The 19,897-nt window shown below is 38.2% G+C and overlaps 1 protein-coding gene across 2 annotated transcripts in view; it reads left to right on the plus strand.

Moving 5' to 3' along the window:
- The window catches only part of BMPR1B (bone morphogenetic protein receptor type 1B), a 156,549-nt gene that overhangs the window by 111,755 nt on the left and 24,897 nt on the right, over positions 1-19,897 (plus strand). For both annotated transcript variants that reach the window (XM_049630894.1, XM_049630895.1), the window contains 3 exons: positions 805-964; positions 10,187-10,289; positions 11,064-11,166. In XM_049630894.1, coding sequence (XP_049486851.1) covers positions 822-964; positions 10,187-10,289; positions 11,064-11,166 — 349 coding nt within the window. In that variant the 5' untranslated portion in view covers positions 805-821. Of the gene's footprint in view, positions 1-804; positions 965-10,186; positions 10,290-11,063; positions 11,167-19,897 lie in introns of those variants that run through there.

A 19,897-nucleotide genomic window follows, 5' to 3' on the forward strand; every position in this document is an offset into this window, starting at 1 on the left:
TATTAGAGATAACTAAGTTTTCACCATCCTACCCAATTTTGAATGTTAAATATTTCTAATAATTTATTTAAAAAATACATGATATACCTAAAGTAAAGAGATGGGTAGGAAGGCAGTTTTAGGGACCAGACAATCTGGGTTTAAATGCTTACCTGATGATTTATTAGGTGTGTTCAGATCACTTAAAGTCTTAATTTTCTCCTCTGCAGATGGGAATGATAATATTTACCCATACTGTTACCATACGGAGTAGAGATAATATATATGCTAGTGTCTCATTGAGCTCTTTGCACTCAAAGACGACTATTCTAATTTAATGTGTAGGATGCTATCTTGAAAGGGTTATGAGAATTTCTGTATTTTATATGAGACATATATAATTGTAATAATTATATGATTTCTAATGTCGAAGTCATTAAAACATCTGTTTTAGGGCGCCTGGGTGGCTCAGTCGGTTAGCGTCCGACTTCGGCTCAGGTCACGATCTCGCGGTCCGTGGGTTCGAGCCCCGCGTCGGGCTCTGGGCTGATGGCTCAGAGCCTGGAGCCTGCTTCCGATTCTGTGTCTCCCTCTCTCTCTGACCCTCCCCCGTTCATGCTCTGTCTCTCTCTGTCTCAAAAATAAATAAACTTAAAAAAAAAATATTAAAAAAAAACAAAAAACAAAAAAAAAACACATCTGTTTTATGTTTAAATCTGTAAGTATCATAAATAGCGAATATTTTGTTTAATCTCATTGTTCTTTGGATAGCAGACTTTGGTCTATCCCACAGATACTTAAACTCTTATTCTTTCTTCTTTTCAGCAAACTTACTTGATAACATGCTTTTGCGAAGTTCAGGAAAGTTAAATGTGGGCACCAAGAAAGAGGATGGTGAGAGTACAGCCCCCACCCCTCGTCCAAAGATCTTGCGTTGCAAATGTCACCACCATTGTCCAGAAGACTCAGTCAACAATATTTGCAGGTTGGTCATATAAATTATTTAAATGTAGTTTTAACGGAGAGTCATACTTTTTAAACTACAGAATTGTAGGCTGGTGTTTTCTAAGAACACATTTTGAGGAATAGTGCCTGACTCCATTAACTTACAGGGCTGTGCCTGTGTTTAGAAAAAAATATCAAATTGCATCTTGACCCGAAATGGTGTTCTGGGATTCTTCTCCCTTGCTGCAAACATCACATATGCACATAAACATAGAGCATAGATCCCAGGCTTGGGACAAGTGTCAAGCAGCAAAAGCCAATTGTTTGCCTTCAAAAGACCTTGTCCCCCAAATAAATTCAATAGCAGAGGGAGTCAACTGTCTGATGATTTTTCTTTAACCATTCATCATGTCAGTGGTGGTTGGTCTTATGGAAAGAACACCTGCATCATTAGGAATATTCACAGACTCTGGGAAGCAGTATAGTGATAGAGCTTACATGAGTCTACCAGATGTCAGGAAAGACATTGTAAGAGTATTGGAGAACTAAACTCCTTAGTGGATAATCATGTTTGTAACAAAACCTTATTTGGAACTGGACTCTAGCTTTGTCTTTCTTACGCATCCTTATGTAGCCACATCCATTTTTCCAAACACCATAGCCTGCATTTACATCCCTCGTGAGGACAACAGTGGGTGGAGAGGCATAGCTAATGAGGCCAGTATGCCTAGGAAGATGTGGCAGAGTAACCAGACAAGTACTGATCTCAAGAGTTAAAATGCCAGAGAAGCAGAATATCCCTTGAGAAGGGTAATGGACCAAATGGGAAAATGGACTCCTAGGTTTGAAGTCCAGGCAGAATACCTAAGTAATCATTTGGGGCCTCATTACCCAGGAAAGAACATGAAGATGAGCTGGATGCTTTTTTTTTCTTCCTGAGGAAGAAAGTGTATCCTGAGATATGCAGCTCAAGAAGTATCTACTAACTGAATGACAGAGAGGAAAGTTTGGTATGCTCATAAATATATATCTCCTTTAATTATCAGAACAACTCAGCATGGTAGGGGATGCTTATTTCTTACCATTAGGTATAAAGAATTCAGGACCCAGGGAGGTCTGTTAACTTGGCTCTTACACGATAGAACAAACTTGGATTACCAAGTCTTGTGCCATGATAAAATGATTCCAGAGCTCAGACAGTATTTCCTGGGAAACACTACCTCTTTGTAGTAAGTGGAAAAAGTATCAGGAAAATGTCAGAGTTTTCTGAAGAAAAGAAAATTATTAGGAGAAAACATATTAGGGGGATACTTTACTATTTTGCCTGGGTCTGTAGTAATTAAGAGTAAATCTGTGTGTGTCATTGGAGATGTAGCTCTGGTGATTATATGGGCAGGCTTTCCACAGTTATTCCAACTTTAAATATTTTGTCCTATTTTCCTTATACATCAATGAAGTGTCCTAAGTTGATTTGGAAGAAAGTTCATTTGGAAGATTTCTTCCAGATTCTCTGTGTGGGAAGGAGCAACTTGGCATGTTCGAAGAAGACTGGTTTTCCTAAAGTGCAGGGAGCAGAAGGAGGTGTGGCAGTAGTTGAGTGTGGACCCGGGAGAGATTACCCATGGCCTGGTCGGCTCTATTAAGGATGTTCGTCTTATTCCTGGAAGCGTTGGGAAGCCATTGAGGGGGATTTGTTTAAGCAGGTGTGGCAGTGGGTATTGATGTGGATTTAGGAAGGACAGTTCATGTGAGAGAGAATGATCTTGGACTAGGTTGATGCTGGTGCAAGAATGAGGTACATGTATTGGGGAAATATTTAGAAGGAAAGTTTTATGTTGATGAATTGGATCTAGGAAGGGGCCCAGAGAGGCTTCACCAGTCTGGATGTACATTTATATACACGGTGTAGGCTTTTAATGAAAGAGGACAGAGGGAAATAATCAAGTTCTAATCTGGACATGCTGAGTTTAAGGTTTTTGATAGCTACAAAATGGAGACATCAGAGAGTAGGCCATGGGATATGGATTTGGAGTGAAGATAGGGTTTGGGGAGAGTCTAGAGTGAGTGAGTAGAATGTGAGGCAGTTTTTGCTGTGAAATAAGTGAGCTCAGAATCATAGTAACTTACAACTAAAGACATTTGTCTTTTCATTCCTGGGTCTACAAATGGGCTGCAGCTGTGCTGGGACCTGCTGGATTAGGTGGACTTGGCATTGGGCTGCTGCTTCACTTCCCGCCTGCTCTACATGTTTGTTCATCCTTCTTGGACCAGAAGCTAACCAGAGCATATTCTTTTTCACTTGACTGTGAGGGAGCAACCTCTTAAAACTTCTGCTTGTCCTCTAACATTCCATTTACCAAATCAAGTGACACAGTCAAGCTCAATGTCAGAGAGAAGCTATGGGTAGAGTGGAGCGTGAAGAATTGAGTACGGTAGTAAAACAATCCGATCGAACAGAGTAGGACTGAGCCTTGAGATGTTTAATGGTTGGGTCAAGGAGGCTCTCCCCACAAGATCCAGAATGAACATGAAACAGTGAGTATGGTGTCATTGAAGCCAAGTTTACCGAGGGAGGAAGTAAGGTCAGCCATGTTAGAAGCTGTCAGATGTCAAGAGGGTAAGAACTAAAACATGGAGGTCAGATTTATTGACCTTGATAACTGCAGTTTAGAAATACTCATTCCAAAGTCCTGAATTCTTGACCAGCAGCCAACCCCTGAACTGGATCTCAGAGGAGCGAATATTCACTCTTGGGCAAAATGCACATCCTTTTTGCTAACAGGATGTTAACTCCAGTTGAGTCTCCTGTGAACTGAGATCAATCATGTGAATCACAGGGGCTGCTTTTATTCCTGAGTCCTAAGACCTAGAATAAATTCGGGCCTCCATTCCTCCATTCCCACTATCTACTCTTTGACTTCCAAATCAGTACTTCTCACACTATCTCTGGTGAAAGATGCTCCCCACCCAACCCCATAAGTTGCACTGGTATTTTTCTAGAGTACAATAAAAATGAATTACTAGAAAAATAAATATAAAAATATTTGCACCTTGCATGCTCAATTTTTCCTATTTTTCTGTTATTTAGATTCAAGAGAGCTAAATGTATTACTCTGCAAGTTTCCATTTCTGTATTAACCTCCTCACAGACCAGTAGCAAGCAGTTTGCTGACCTGGAAGGGAACATACTTGGGGTAATATTGCATTAAATCTTGCACTCCTAGGTAAAGGAGTTCTAAAGACAAGGATATGCTTTCTTGAGCTTAGATAAGGGCTTGTCAAAACTGTGTGGTTTGAGGTCTTGTAGGCAGTTCTTAGCCAATTTGGGTATCCTAGGGAGGTCTCCTGCTCATTACCACTCCCATATTCCTGGACAGAATAATATAAAAAGTGGCCCAGATCAGAAGTATATCATACTTAAAAGAGATTTTGAAATTCCACATAATAATTCAGAAAATATGTGTTAAGTTTAGAGGGTTTTTAATCTCTCTGTGAGTAGCATCAATCACGTTACCCGCCAAACACAGAGTCATTCTTGGCCTTGATTCCCATCATGTGTGGGTGTGTCTACTTCCAAAATCCATGCCCTTTCCATTGCTTCACAGCATACATGTTAGAGGATGTTGTGCAAATAAGCTAAATAAAGTATTAGTACCTTTTTTTATATCCATAACTCAAGAAGGGAAGCTGGTATTTTATCTCCCTCAAGATAATACCTATCTTCTAAATATCTTTCCAGCTGTTATGGTACATTGTTAATCCTTCTCATTCCATTTCCAGATTTATTCCCGGGATCTTAGATAATCACTGTATGCCTTGAATGCTTCAAAGTCTCCTGGAATAACTCTTTTTTACCTGACTTTCACCCTGCAAAAGTTTTGTATCATTTTCCAGCCTTGTTTGTCTGTTTTTTTCTCTATATAATCTGATCCTGCTTTACACATCCTTTCTTGTTTTACCTGTCTTTTTGCCTCTGATAGTCATTTTTGTTACTACTTACCACCTCTCTCAAGTTCATCCAGGCGCTCACACAAGTGTATCCATTTGTAAAAGTTATTTTTCACTCTTTTTCAGAGATGATTTTAAAGACTTCACCATAGTTAAATACTTACTTGTTAGGTTTGACCGAGAATTCTGCCTGGACAGTTTTCAGGGTTTACAGGTGTAGTAAGTAATTGGATGTTTGCACAAAGGATGTGCAAATGACACCAGGCTGCCTAAATGAGGAATTAGATAAGACCCCAACCGTGCCTTGCGGAGTCACAACGGGAAGAAGGGAAAGGTTAGGGGCTTGTGAGCCTTTTTATAAAGTTTGCATCAACCCAGGACTTTCAGACCTCTTGCTGAATGTGATGGTGTGAGTTTTCCGACAGGCGCTCCTGACCTAAGATCTCAGAGTGTTTAAAGTGCAAGTTGTTCTCGTTTGTTTATACATCTTCCATTGCATCCAGTTTATTCCACCATTGCTCAGACCATCTGAATATTGAGTTTTATGATCTTTAAAAAAATTTTCAGTAGATGTGAGTTAAAACCATCACACTTATGAGAATACGTTCTTCCTTAGAATTTATAATTTAGTTGGTAAAGGCAATGATTTCAGATGCACTTATGAAGATTTTTATAAGGAATAACTCTGCTTTTGTGCTTCTTAGTCATAAATGAGACTGTTAAATGGGCCCATTTGTTGTTGGAGTTAATGGAAAATGAATAGCTCGGAGCTCTTTAAACTTCTACATAGAGAACTGTTGATGATTTTAAAGCAGAGAAGGAAAATGTAAGATTTATCAGGAAGTGCTGTACAGAACTGTTTAGAGTCCAGAGGGAGGGGATGGGCAGGCCTGCTGGAAGGCAATCAGACAAATCTAAGTGAGAGACGAAGAGCATCTGCACAGGTGAGAATATACAAATGCTCGGTTCATACAAAAATAGAGACAAATTCAGAAGATCTTGTACCTCATAGAAGAAAACAGACAAAATGCCAAATCACTCGGTATGGCTGCTAGAGAAAGATGTAAGATCATTACACATCCTTTTGTTTTTTAAAATTTTTTAAGTTTATTTATTTTGAGAGGGAGGGAGAAAGAGTGCACATATGAGCGAGGAGGGGAGGGGCAGAGAGAAAAGGAGAGAGAGAATCCCAAGCAGGCTGTGCACAGTCAGCACAGAGCTTGATGCGGGGCTTGAACTCAAGAACTGTGAGATCATGACCTGAGCTGAAACTGAGTCGAACACTAACGGACTGAGCCACCCAGGTGCCCCGATAGTTACCCATTTCTGAAGATAAAGTAAAAGTCATTTCTCACATTGCAACTTTATCATTAATGTAACTTCACCTTCCTCCAGTTCAGTGACATCTCGGAGGAAAAATCATAGCAGGGGACCAGTAGTAGCCATATATATTTTACCCTTTATCCCTTACTACTATGGGAATCCATCTGTCTAAGGTGGTAAGGAAAAAACATATAAACTTTAGGATTCCATTACTTTGATAATTACCACCGTTCAACATCCTTCTTTGCTTTTTTTCCCCAATTCAGTAGGAAACACTTCTAGCTTTTGATTTCTGTCTTTACTGCTAGAATTTGAATCACTTGGCTTCTCCTAGGATTGTGGCATTCATAGACTATGAGCTCCTTCAAAGCAAAGGCTACATCTTCCTCACCCTGAGTTCTGGATATCTAACTCTGCCTGGATCATCGTACGCTCAATAAATGTTTGTCAAGTGAACTACTGTTAACAAAGTTGTAAGCAGCTTTCAGCTGTTCTAATTAACTAAAATTTGCATGATTTAAATAGCCGCTTTAAAATTTGTATGTATCTTTGAGTTTATCTGTGACAGAAAACTTTGAAAACTTCTCTTTATTCTCATGAATGTGAAATAGGTATTTTAGAAGATGGAATGTTCTCAAGGACTGATTTAAAATGGACTAAAACCAAACAGTCTTTCTAATCAATTCTAACTGAAACTTAAAAGAAATTTAGGAATTCTAGTATTTCTCCCATACTGACATAAAATTGGCATAAATATTGGGGCACCTGCATGGCTCAGTCAGTTGAGCATCCCAACTCTTGATTTCGGCTCAGGTCATGATCCCCAGGGTCATGGAATCGAGTCCCACACTGAGCTCCATGCTGAGTGTGGAGCCTGTTTAAGATTCTTTCTCTCTCTCTCTCTCTCTCTCTCTCTCTCTCTCTCTCCCTCCCTCCTTCCCTCCCTCCCTTCTTTCCTCCCCCTGTCCCTCTCTTCCACTCATAATCTCTCTCTTTCACTCTCCCTCTGCCTGTCTCTCCCACTCGTGCTCTCTCTCTCTCCCTCAAATTAAAAAAAATGGCATAAATATGGAGAAGCAGTCAGTATTGACAACTGATCGCCTTTGTACACAGCTGTTTTATTTTGTTCATTGCTCGTCTTTACCTATAACACAGGGGCAGCATTTTTAAAATATTACATCAATGGTCTTTTTTAAAACTTTTCTTTAATGTTTATTTATTTTTGAGAGGGATAGAATGTGAGTGGGGGAGGGGCAGAGAAACAGGGAGACACAGAATCTGAAGTAGGCTCCAGGCTCTGAGCTGTCAGCACAGAGCCTAATGTAAGGCTCGAACCCATGGACCACACGATCATGAACTGAGCCGAAGTCGGAAGCTCAGCTGACTGAGCCACCCAGGAGCCTTTTTGTTAAATTCATAATCATTACTGTAACTAAATGATTCATCCTATATCCCTGTATACATCTCAGTACTTTCAGTTTTGTTTAAAATTATTCCTACTTTTGTTTTCTTCATGAGTCTTTATTTCTTCTTAAACACTGTGGGAATGATGAGATAATAATAATCAGTATACAACCTTTAAAAACTAAGCCTAAACATGGCAGCCAGGCAGCAGAATGTTCAAGTAAGCCCATGGGAGGACTTAATTGCCTTTTGTGACATTCTGCAGCCCTCTCTCAGCAGAGGGAGTTGAACAGCTTTGACTCTGGAACATAGCTTTGTTTACGTTTGTGTTTGCTCAAGAATTGAAAGTTCTCAAGTGATTCTGAAGTTTCTGTAATTGTACTGCTCATTTCCAGTTAGTGTTCCTAACTAGCTGGTAATGTCAATGAGAAGCTTATAAATTTTGCTTTGTTGCAGATAATATGCACTTGAAATGGTTCTCTAACCTTTTTGCTTGTCCTCCAACTAAATATTTGATTTCTGTCTGAATTTATGACTTAGGGGACACTGACTTTTCTCCAGGGTTTCTCTCCTTCTCCACACCCTGTTTATATTTTTAGTTCTACTCTCTTGCAGACAAGGGAGTATATTTTTAAAGCTTGAATTTACTCTCCCTGATGTTTCTTTACATTTCCCAGGACATTGTAAGAATAACTTGCTAACAGCTTAACCAGCATTTCTTATTCTTTTTTTTTTTTTTTTTTTTTGATTCTGATGAGTGCCTTTCCATATATTCAGATTTTGAGTAAGGGGAAGTCATAAATAAGGAGAATTTTTTTTTGTTTAGATTTAACATATTGTATCACTCTTTCTAGCCCTGTGAATTCCTAATGTCAGAAAATTAAGATGACTTTATTTCTGATAATTCCTGAATTTTACTTGTGATGAGAAAACTAAGTCACACATATGGTCTAAATGGGAAGGAAAGGAATAAAAAAAATCATCTGGGTATTGTTTGCTCATATTGCTTACATTTCTAAGGGACAGCTCTTTTATTTATTGCCTTCAGTGATTACATGCTTTAGATTTTCGTAGCAATTTCAGCAAATTGGCTAAAAAGCCCCAAAGAATTGAGAGCAAGGGTTGTTCAGAGGCAGAGTCTGTATTCCACAATAATTTTCATGCATTTGACCTTAGTCAAACAAAGAGATTTACCATCGGCCCTTCCTAGCCATTCATTAGTATATTTGAACTTTGCTGTTCTAGTTCTTATAAACTGAAGTATTTTGGATCACGAGGGTTATAAACCAAGTAAACAGTTCTAAGGGTGTTGATGATAACTGAAGGGCTAATGTACGGCAGAATGCTGCTACCACTAATATAGAATAGACAAATCCACAAATCATGGCTAATGCTGTTCTCAGAGCATTCTTCCTGTGACCTTTCAGGACTACACTGCCATATCTGTCTTGGGCGCTGAGCAAGCATATGTATGAGAAAAAGATGGAGATATAGTTTAGTACTTCATTTCTTAACACACGCAATAGTGGTTGATGACATATATTAGGAGTCACCCTAACTTGTGAAGACAGTAAAGTCTGTTTGTAAATAGTTCTGTATATAATAGTTCTTGTTTTTCAGATTTGGTCCCAGGAGAGGATAGTGGAAAACGTGTGGGGATTTACCAAGAGGTCCTTGATGCAAGGCCTGATTCTGTTACTGTTTGTTCTGCAACCTTGTACAAGTTTATTAAACTCTCTACCTTTAATTTCTCATCTGTAAATAGAAATAGTATTATTTTCCATTGTTGTTGAGAGGATTGCATGAGGTAGAATAAGTGAATGTCGCCTTTAATGTAGAAAACCATGCAGAAATTTAGTTTTTGTTTCTTTGGTTTCCATGATCTTGTTAACAGCCCTTCTTTCTGTTGTCCACCCTCACCATGCCCCCGATCTAAGCCCCACCTGCTTACAACAAAGCCTGATGTTTCTCATGACAGATCAGTCCCAAAGCAGAGGGACCCAGTGGCACAGTCTCAATCACCTTGGTTATGTTGTGCTGATCCCAGCTTCTACCTGTCTTTCTTTTGGTGCCTTAGTGAGAGACAAGTTTGTTTCATTTAGAGCAAATAGAACCAACATAAATGTTCACCTGCGTGGGGTCAAACCTCTGCCTTGCCTCTCACTGTCTGTAAGGCCTTTGAGAAATTGCTCAAGCTCTCTGAGCCTCAGTTCCTTCATATAGAAGGTGAGAAAAATAGTTGTGTTTTTGGATTTGTGCAGGCGATGGAGGACCAAAATGAGTGTGTAGTAATTGGGGTATATGGTTACTAATAGTATATGTTATATGGCAAGTTTATTTCCTTCTTTCTCACAAGTTTCTAGACAGAGAAGATATTACCAAATGTTTTATGATTATTAAATCCAGTTTCATAAAAGAAAGTTTTGGAATTTTCTTAACAGGCTGTAACTTGTAATGATCATTGACTTTCTCCTTGTGTGTAGTAAAACAAATGATTAACATGTTCCTTTCCTTTTTCCCTAGACACACACACACACACACACACACACACACACACACACACTTACTTTGCCTGTTTGGTCTTCAGCACAGATGGATATTGTTTCACAATGATAGAAGAAGATGATTCTGGGATGCCTGTGGTCACTTCTGGATGCCTAGGACTAGAAGGCTCAGATTTTCAGTGCCGGGTAAGGAAGATCACATGCTTCTGCCTTGTAACTTTCATTGCTAGCTTTCAAACAGTTAGGTTTCAAGCTATATAAAAGAATTGTTTTTCTTGCCCACCCTGTTTTTAGTAAGTTGGAAAATAATCTGAAAATTGTCTCATTGGGCCAATCCTCCTTTCGTTTCAGAAGCAAGTATTATTTTTATTTTTGCTGTTAGCTTCTTGCTTAATGACTCTTTAGATCATCCTGCTCAGATTCCAGTTTAGTTAATTGCATTAATGCAAGCCATCTTCCTCAGTTTATAACTATGCACCCTGGTTATTACAAATGCAGTAGTAGTTTTGTTGAAATGCAAAAGCGCAGTAAGATAATATATGGAAATTTGAGAGAAATTTTCTAATATAAAAAAACATTTTCAGAATGTTTCAGGAAAATTATCAGAATTTTAAGTGAATTCCCTGAATGGTGTTAGTGTCTCAAGTTTTAGATTATGTGACTTTGAGGGGGTGCCTGGGTGGCTCAGTTGGTTAAGCGTCTGACTCTTGGTTTCGGCTCAGGTCACGATCTCACAGTTTGTGGGTTCGAGCCCTGTTTCAGGCTCTGTGCTGACAGTGTGGAGCCTGCTTGGTATTCTCTGTCTTCCTCTCTCTCTGCCCCTCCCCTGCTCGAGCTGTCTGTCTCTGTCTGTCTGTCTCTCTTTCTCTCCAAATAAACAAATAAGCTAAAAAAATTTTAGATTATGTGACTTTGAAATTTAGGGGAACCCCACTCATAGCTGTTTGGGCTCAACTTTAGGACACCCCCATTCCTCATCAGAGAAGATCCATTGAGTGCTGCACAGAGCGGAACGAGTGTAACAAAGACCTGCACCCTACGCTGCCTCCACTGAAGAGTAGAGGTAAGGAGAAGAAAGCTTTGGGGCTGGAAGAGCTTTAGCCACAAAGAAAATAAAGACTAGAATTACTCTGCCTTTCCTAAATTAGTGTACCTGATCATTCCACGGCTGGGGCAGGGGACCAAGGCAAGATGACGTAATTCAAAGACATGGGCAAGTAGTTCTTGGAAAAGTAGTCGTATGGGGCTTCATGCTTGAGAATCTCGTTTCTTTCACTTGTCCCCACTTCCCTGTGAAATCTAGGGGTTCCAGAGCTTGCAGTGTGTTTTAGAAGCATAGAGGAGGGAGACAGGGTTCTATGCCTACCTTGAAGTGTTAATCAGAAGTTATACTTCACTCGAAAACTGCCATTAGGCTAACATGCATTAAAAAAAATAAAAGATTGAATTGGATTATTTGCTGGAAAATTTCCTTTTATCTGTACTAGAGCAGCTAGTTTTTAGCCAAATCATATATCAATATATTGATAGAATGGAGGAGATATCTAGAAAATTTAATTTCAAAACTTCCACATTTAAGTGTCACTCGTTGCAAAAGACAAATACTGCAGCTGGAAGGGCTTTTTGTTAAAAACTGCTTCCATGTTTCCTTTCTCCTCTTTACTCTCACCACAAAATAGATAATTGGAATTGTCACCGTGTCCTAAAGCCTAAGTCTTATATCAGTGGTTTAAAATGATTTCTCATGATTGATTTTACTTCTTGAGAAAATCTTCCTAACAAAATATACTGACATTTCATGGCTTTGATGATAACATTTTATAACGCTTGTTTCTGCTAAAGCCTAGAAAGCTTTAAAGGATTATTCATAATCATTCACATAAAACATTCACAGACAGATTTTTTATATAGATTGCCAGTCAACATGCTAGGTGTTAGGGATACAGAAATGGATGAAGAAAATTCTTGCTCTCAAGACGTGCACACTGGCCTGTGAGAGAGAAATATGTAAATAATTAAATTGTATTCAGTCAGGAATGTTTTAGTGGAGTCAGATTGTAAAGTGTATTAAGGACACAAACAAGTGAGTGGTTTATTGTGGGGTAGGAGGATGTCAAAAGACCTTCATAGAAGTGACACTTGAACAAGACTGTAAGGATGAATAGGAGATCACTGGATGGATAAGACAGGAATAAAAATTTTAAAAATATTATAATGGCTAACATGAGCCAGGCATGTTCAGTATCACATCATTTAACCCATTTGAGTCCCACAACAATCCTATGAGGTACTTAGACTTACTCCTTGTGTAAAGATAAGGACATTGCAGCACAGAGGGGTCACCTAACTTTCCCAAGGTTGCACCGCCTGTTAGGAGCAGTGACTAAATAGAGGCAGTAGTAAACACAGAGTTTTTGTTTGTAAGGCTTGAGAAGCATTTGCAAAATGCAGGCATAGCAAACAATGTGGTTGGTTGGAGAAAATCTCATAATTAAGTTTTCTAAAGCTTTGTTATTGAAAATAGGTCTGTAGATCAGCTCATCAGTGTCCGTCAGAACTCATTACGCGTGTGGAATCTCTGACCCCACCCCAGACTACAAAATGTATTTTTAAACAATATTCCTCAAATGATTTGTATGCACATTAAAGTTTGGGTAATACTTTTGGTAGAAAAAACACCGCTTGTCTCTCAGCATGCCTTTGACAACACCTTCAAAGAGAAGTCTGCTGATATCAAATTGTGGTCAAGTTCTAAATGTTTGCTTTCTGGTTTTTGTAGCTATTTCCTTGTGAACCAGTTGCAGAAAGTTGGCAGTCTATAGACAACATTTTGAATAGCCCTGGTATAGCGGCTTATGTACTGGGGACAAGGGAGGGAGGAGGGTGAGAAATGGCTGGAAATGAAGGCAGTGGTGCTAGATTTCAGAATCTCTTCCCCCAAGGAGGAAAGGCTTTTCACATGCAAGTGGAAGCAATGTGTCTTAGAACTTGCAATAAGTTTAGGAAAATTCCAACCCTTCTATTGCTGAAAGGGCTGCAGTGCATGTATCGTCCTGTAGATGGAGCCAGATTCTAGTTAGCACTAGGCAGATGAGGGAATTTTCTCTGAGGAGGCTGAGACTTTTAAAATAGTGGAATAAATCTCTGGAGAACTGAGTGAAACGGCTTTGAGTAGAAAGGCAGCAGCATTGAGAAGACAAATCCTTGTTTTAGAGCAGAATGGGAAAGAGGATTCAGGAATGGTTGGTGCATAATACTGAAAATTATGTAAAGTGATAGGCTTGTGTGGAGTTTATTGCTTGAAATTTGAGGATCCCCGGTAGTACCTAGGTGAGTTCTGGGCAGATTCCATCTTACCCTTCTGGTGCAGTCATTCTGGGGTCTAGTAAAAGTCACTGTAGGTAGTGGTCTGAGAGCACTAGCATTTGTAACATAGCTATGCCATAGAGCTGCTGCCTTTTTTTTTTTTTTTTTTTTTTTTTTTTTTCACCTCCACCATACACTGGCCATGGCCAGTGGTTTAAAAGAAGAGTGGGATGGGACAGGTTCTGAGTGGACACATCCCCCGGGTCCTGGAGACTCATTGCTTAATGGGAAGGGTCATGGTTGGAGGGAGCCAGAGTAGGACCCTTGAAAGCTCAGAGCCCAGGCTGATTTTCTGGCCTAAGAGCCATGGGAATCATCCTCATGATTGTGATATTTGCTAATGAGAATGGAACACTTACTTTGGCTCTTTTCTAAGTACTTTACATATACATAACTACTGAATCCATATATAGTAGATTTATTATAAATCTTTATGTCAAGTTGCTAGAAAGCAGAGGCTATGTTATCAAAAGACTAGAAGGCTAAAATATGGAGCTGACCATTTTCGTTGTTGTTGTTCTTGCTTCTTATATAACTGCTCTTCCAAAAAAGTTAAATGATTAGCCTCATCGCAAAAGACCTGTATTACTGGGTGCTACATAATAACAAGCTTAGGCGAGGTTCTGTTATTAGAGATTAGAGAAGTACTGAGCATAGGGGTAAAAACCTACAAATAAATTGTCCTTACTAAAAACAAACAAGAAAATCTTTCCTACCTATCCAGAGGTTTCTCAGGCTCTTTTTTTTTTTTAAACTTAGATACATTCAGCAGGATATTAGAGATACACAATCCCATGCAATAATATTTATCAATGTTTATTTATGTCCTCGAAATTTTATTTGTCATCTTCTCTTTCAAAAAGGAAGATGAAGGACAGCCAGAATACAGCTAAATTCTTTAATGAATGCTGGGTTTCCTTTTGCTTTGTTTATTCGCTTTCAGCCCCAGAAAAGCAGAACACCCCAGGATAACATTCTTTCTCTGGAAGGAGGAAATATGGGAAGTAACTAGATCAAATGCAGCACCTGTATCATAAACACTAAAATATGATCTGGGAAGCCCAGTAACACTGCAGCTGGTGCTAAGGGTAGGAAGAGATGTCTGTTTTGATGGAGAGGCTTAAAGGGAGAGGTCGTGGTGCCCTGCTGTCTGGCTCCCTGTCTGCAGAATTGGTGATCAGGGCACCAGGATGCTGAGAGGAATGATGTGTGTCCAGACTCACAGCATCAGATGGTTTGACCAAGATATTGGGAGTAAAATGCTCTCTTGCAATTGTGTGAAGGCAGGAGAAATTGATGAGGTTTTTTACCCTTACTCCAAATTACTTACTATAGTTACTTATTTTTTAATTCCTTTAAATGAGCACTTAAAGAAGTGAATGGTGTTGAAATGAGCAGAAGCTGTTCCTTTTTTAAATGGGATCCTTTAACTTTGCTTCTATAAAATCAAAGTTATATAATTTTTTGAAATAGATATGTTCATGTGTCTAAATATAGTAATTCCTCATATATACTACATGTATACTTCATAGAAAATGTCTCAGAAATAACATTCTGTTTTGACATATGGTAATCTCAATGTAGTTTAAGTCAAATTATACTACACAATTTTCAGAGTTAAAATGTATCGTATTTCTTTTCTTAGTTAAAAAATATATTCTGAGAAGTTTACAGATTTGTTTTAAAATGCTATTGCTGGGGCACCTGGGTGGCTCAGTTTGTTAAGTGTCAGCTTCAACTTAAGTCATGATCTCATGGTTCCTGGGTCCTGCATCAGGCTCTGTGCTGACAGCTCAGAACCTGGAACCTGCTTCAGATTCTGTGTCTTCCTCTCTCTCTGTCCTCCTCTACTTACACTCTGTCTCCCTCTCTCTCTCTGTCAAAAATAAATAAACATTGAAAAAAAAAACTTAAAAAAAAAGCTATTGCATAGGTTAGATACTGCCAATTACAAATCAAAGTCTGTAGGTAACAGATATTTAACCAATGGAACATCTCCTTTGTTCTCCACATCACAGATAGATTGAATATATAATAGTGTCAAGAATGCAAAGATGAGTTTCAGAATTTTCCTTCTAATACATATATTATGCCCATGGCAGTATGATCCAATGCATGAGTCTGAGCTAAATTTCTTGCTAGGGAGTAGCTCTAACATCTCTCGAAGTGTTCAGCTCCTAACTGTTTCTAGGTAGCTTTGTATATGAGACAGATGAAAGGAATTTAGAAATAATTAGTCCTTTTCTTTCTCATTGAACACAGTACTCTGGATATAAAAATGATGTCTTCAGAATCTAAAATATAGAGAATAAACTGGGGGTTGCTACAGGGGGAGGGAGTTGGGAGGGTGGGCAGAATAGCTGACCAAGATTAAGAGGCACAAACTTCCAGCTATGAAATATATAAGTCAGGGGCATGAAAAGTACAGCGTGGGAAATTTAGTCAATAATACTGTAATAATGTATGGTGTGCATGGTAATACACCTGTCCTTGTAAGCATAGCTTAATATATAGAACTGCTGCATCACTATGTTGTACACCTGAAACTACTGGAACATTGCATGTCAACTGTACTTAAATTAAAAAAAAATAATAAAATTACCATTAACAAAAATCTGTCTTAACCTGTTGTGCTACCAAGAAGTGTAATCGTAACTATTTTTATTCAGGAAAATAACTAGTAAATTATATCTTTGTCGTTATAGTCCATTTATTTCTAAATGTTACTATAAGAGAGAATCCCAATGTGAGATGTAAGTAAGATACTTTTGCAGTATCCCTTGTTGACCAAAATCCTCTGAAAAAATATACTTTTCAGGCGCTTTGTGCTCTATGAATAGAAAGCTGTCTTTAATTTATCCATGATTACAATTTTGAGAGCCCCGGCAGAGATATCTTTGGGCAGTCTTATTTCCAAGATCTTTCCTAGCGACCTGGTTTTTTCTTCTATGTCTTATTGCAATTAGGAACCATCCTTTGGACTTAAAAAAAAAAAAAAAAAAAGGTCCTGCTGTTTTAAACAGTTGCAAACTGCTTACTTATCAGAGAAAAAACAAGCAGTGACAGAATGCTATTTTGTTAAGAAACCACTGGTGATTCTTACTTGCTTCTAAGAGTGAACCAGACTTCCCTGGAGGGTTCTCCGTTCTACTTCCTTGAGCAGTTGAAGTGACAGCACAGGTAAAACTCTGCTGCCCTAGAGAGAACTGTGTGCTCTGTTCCTTTCCTGATAGGAATCTGGAAGTGTTCGCTTTCCAAGACCCTGGCAGTGACTTGAATGTTTACATTGTTAATGCTCTGAGCACAGGTAATGGCAGATTCAAACATGACCAGCATGACCAACAGAAACAAAAGGTTTATTGATAAGGATCACCTGTTCGTGACAGAAGACAAGGAGGCTGCAGGGGATGGGGTTATTGGGGCAAAGAAAAGGAAAATGGGAGTAATGCTAGCCTTAGAAAGAAAGCACTTGATGGTTAAGGAAAAAATCCCTTAGATCCTTTCTAGTCTCATTGCTCTCATAAATCAGAAATCTAATAAGATGGGTAATAAATACAATGTTCTTACAGTTCAGAGTGTACTCTGCATTTGCATGGAAAGCAAAAGGCAGCGAGGCTGAGTTTCAGTACAATTAATCACTGGAATGAAAAAGTGTTCTGTGTGCATATACTGATAATACATTGTGCTTAAGTAGTTGGTTCTTCTCGTTTTAATTGAGTATCAGGCATTCTCTTGGTTTTCTGCAAGCTCAGGCTTTTTGCTCTTGTTATCTGTAAAATTGGAAACACATTTTAAACTAACTTTCCAGGGACAGTGTTTGCATGTATATGTACCATGGCATTTGTACCTCTGCGTATGTATAAACACAGTGAATTGTGCTCTCACTGGAGTAGTGTTGTGCTCACCTTGGGTTTATTGTTGACTTTGCCCGTAACCTGGTGGAGGGAAATTTGCTACGCAATTCATTGTGTAAAAACCTTGGCCTCTTTGATTTGAAAAGTCCTCAAGTTATTTTCAAGATTTCCTAAGCACCACTTGCCAGACAGTGCATGTGCTACTTTGTATAATTTCTGCTGGTGTTAAAGCCTAAATGGCTTTTTGGACCTGTCCTGCAGTGTGGGTCAGGTTCCTGAACATCTTACTCTCTGGACCGTTGGCAGTGTCTCTGAAGTTGTAAATACAAAACTGCATTTCTTTAATGGTCTCTTATTTAGTCTTTTCAGATGCAGACTGCTTCCATTAATATTTTATAAGTAGTGTAGATCATGAATAATTGTTCAGCGTATTTTAGGCTGATGACAAGATTATCAGCCTAGTATGAAGACCTGTGGATTATAGTTTATAACAAAAATCCAAATATTTCAAAGTAAGATTTATTTTCAATTTCTGTATTCATGTTAATTTCCTCATTTTGACAATTTTATTACCATTTTGTAAGACCTTGTCCTTGTCCTTAGGAAGTGCATTCTGAAGTGTTTATGGGTAGGGCATTATGTCTGTAACTTTAGATGATCTTTGCATTATACATACATATGAGTAAATAAACATAAATATGAATACAAATATATATACATATTTATATATACATATTATGTATATATATGCATATATATATGTGTATATATATATGTGTGTGTATATATATATATATATATATATATATATATATATATATATAAAGATGGACACACAGACACCCGTACTGAGAGAGCAAGACAATTATAAAACAGGTATGGTAAAATTTTAAAAATGGGAAATCTCTGTGAAGAACATATTCGACTTCTTTGTCCTTACAGGTTTTATATAAGACTGAAATTACTTCAAAATAATTAAAACATATGGTCACACTGATGGTGAAATATAAAGCTTTGTAATATTTTTTAAAGGACATTTTGACAATGTATTTGCAAAGCCTTGAAATATATATTGGTTGAATTAATAACTCTACTTCTGGGAATCCAGATTAAAGAAATCACCATTGACATCTGTCATGATGTACTTGTAAGAGTGTTCACAGGGTTTTGTGTATTTCAGCAAAGGTGTATTAGAGCAAAATCTTTATGGTCTTCTAAATATACAACATCAGAAGATTGACTTCGTCAAAAAATTTTTTTCTTTTAAGATTTTTTTAAAGTTTATTTATTTTTCAGACACACAGAGACAGAGCACAAACAGGGAGGGGGGGGGCAGAGGGAGAGGGAGACAGAGAGTCTGAAGCAGGCTCCTGGCTGAGCTGTCAGCACAGAGCCCGACGCGGGGCTTGAACCCACGAGCTGTGAGATCATGACCTGAGCTAAAGTCGGACGCTTAACTGACTGAGCCACCCAGGTGCCCCAGAAGACTGACTTTCTAATCAGGATGTGCCTGCATATATACCATGCAGTGTTTAAAACTTATGTGGAGAAAATTTTTATTGTTTTTGAAAATATTCACAGTATTATTAACGAAAACAATCTAGTTCTGAAGCAACAGTGTTTTGTTTTGTTTTTCTCCAATTTTTCTCTATGGTAAAATACACCATAGAATTTACCATTGTAACTGCTTTTCAGTATACAATCCAGTGGTACTAAATATTTTTGTAATGTTGTACAACTATCAACCTCATCCATCTCCATAGCTCTGTTCATCTTGTAAAACTGAAACTCTGTACGTATTAAACATCAGCTTTCCCCAGCTCCTGGCAACCACTACCATTCTACTCTTTCTCTTTATGATTTTGACTCCTCTAAGTATCTCGTAGAAGTGGAATCATATACAATGTTTGTCTTTAAGTTACTGGCTTATTTCACTTGGTATAATGTCCTTACGAGTCAGCAAATTGTAGCATATATCGTAACACAATAAGGTCGAATAATATTCCGTGTATGTAAGCATGTACCACAGTTTGCTCATCTTTTCACCTGTCAGTGGACAGTTGGGTTTCTTCCACATTTTAGCTATTGTGAATAATGCTGCCACGGACAAGGGTGTATATAATGCCTTCTTGTGAAATAGTTTGCTCATAAGCTTTTTTTTCTATTCATTGAAATGATACTGCAAAAGCATGTGTTAAATGCTAATAGTAATTTTCCTAAGTAGTGAGATGATGGCGATTTTAGTTATTTCATTAGTTGGTGCTTTTTAGTTTTTATTCATGGACTATGTAATATTTTTAAGTGAAAAAAAAATGTTACATTGGGTGAGATAGGGTCCCCAGGCAAAACATTTAGGTAGCCATACAGTTAAAAGTATAGAGTGCAGTTGGAAAACCTCTTGTTCATAGCAACCAAAGTCATAAATTACAATAATACCCTTAAAAATTAAATAAAAGTAATCACTCTCTCAAGGGAGTATGGTCCCCATAGTAAGAACACTGCTAATTCTGTTACTACATAAGTGCACCTGGTTTTAGGTCAGTTTTCTCAAAATATGTTTCAGAGACTACTTGC

This window comes from Panthera uncia, chromosome B1, assembly GCF_023721935.1.
Source record: "Panthera uncia isolate 11264 chromosome B1, Puncia_PCG_1.0, whole genome shotgun sequence".
Lineage (NCBI taxonomy): Eukaryota > Metazoa > Chordata > Mammalia > Carnivora > Felidae > Panthera > Panthera uncia.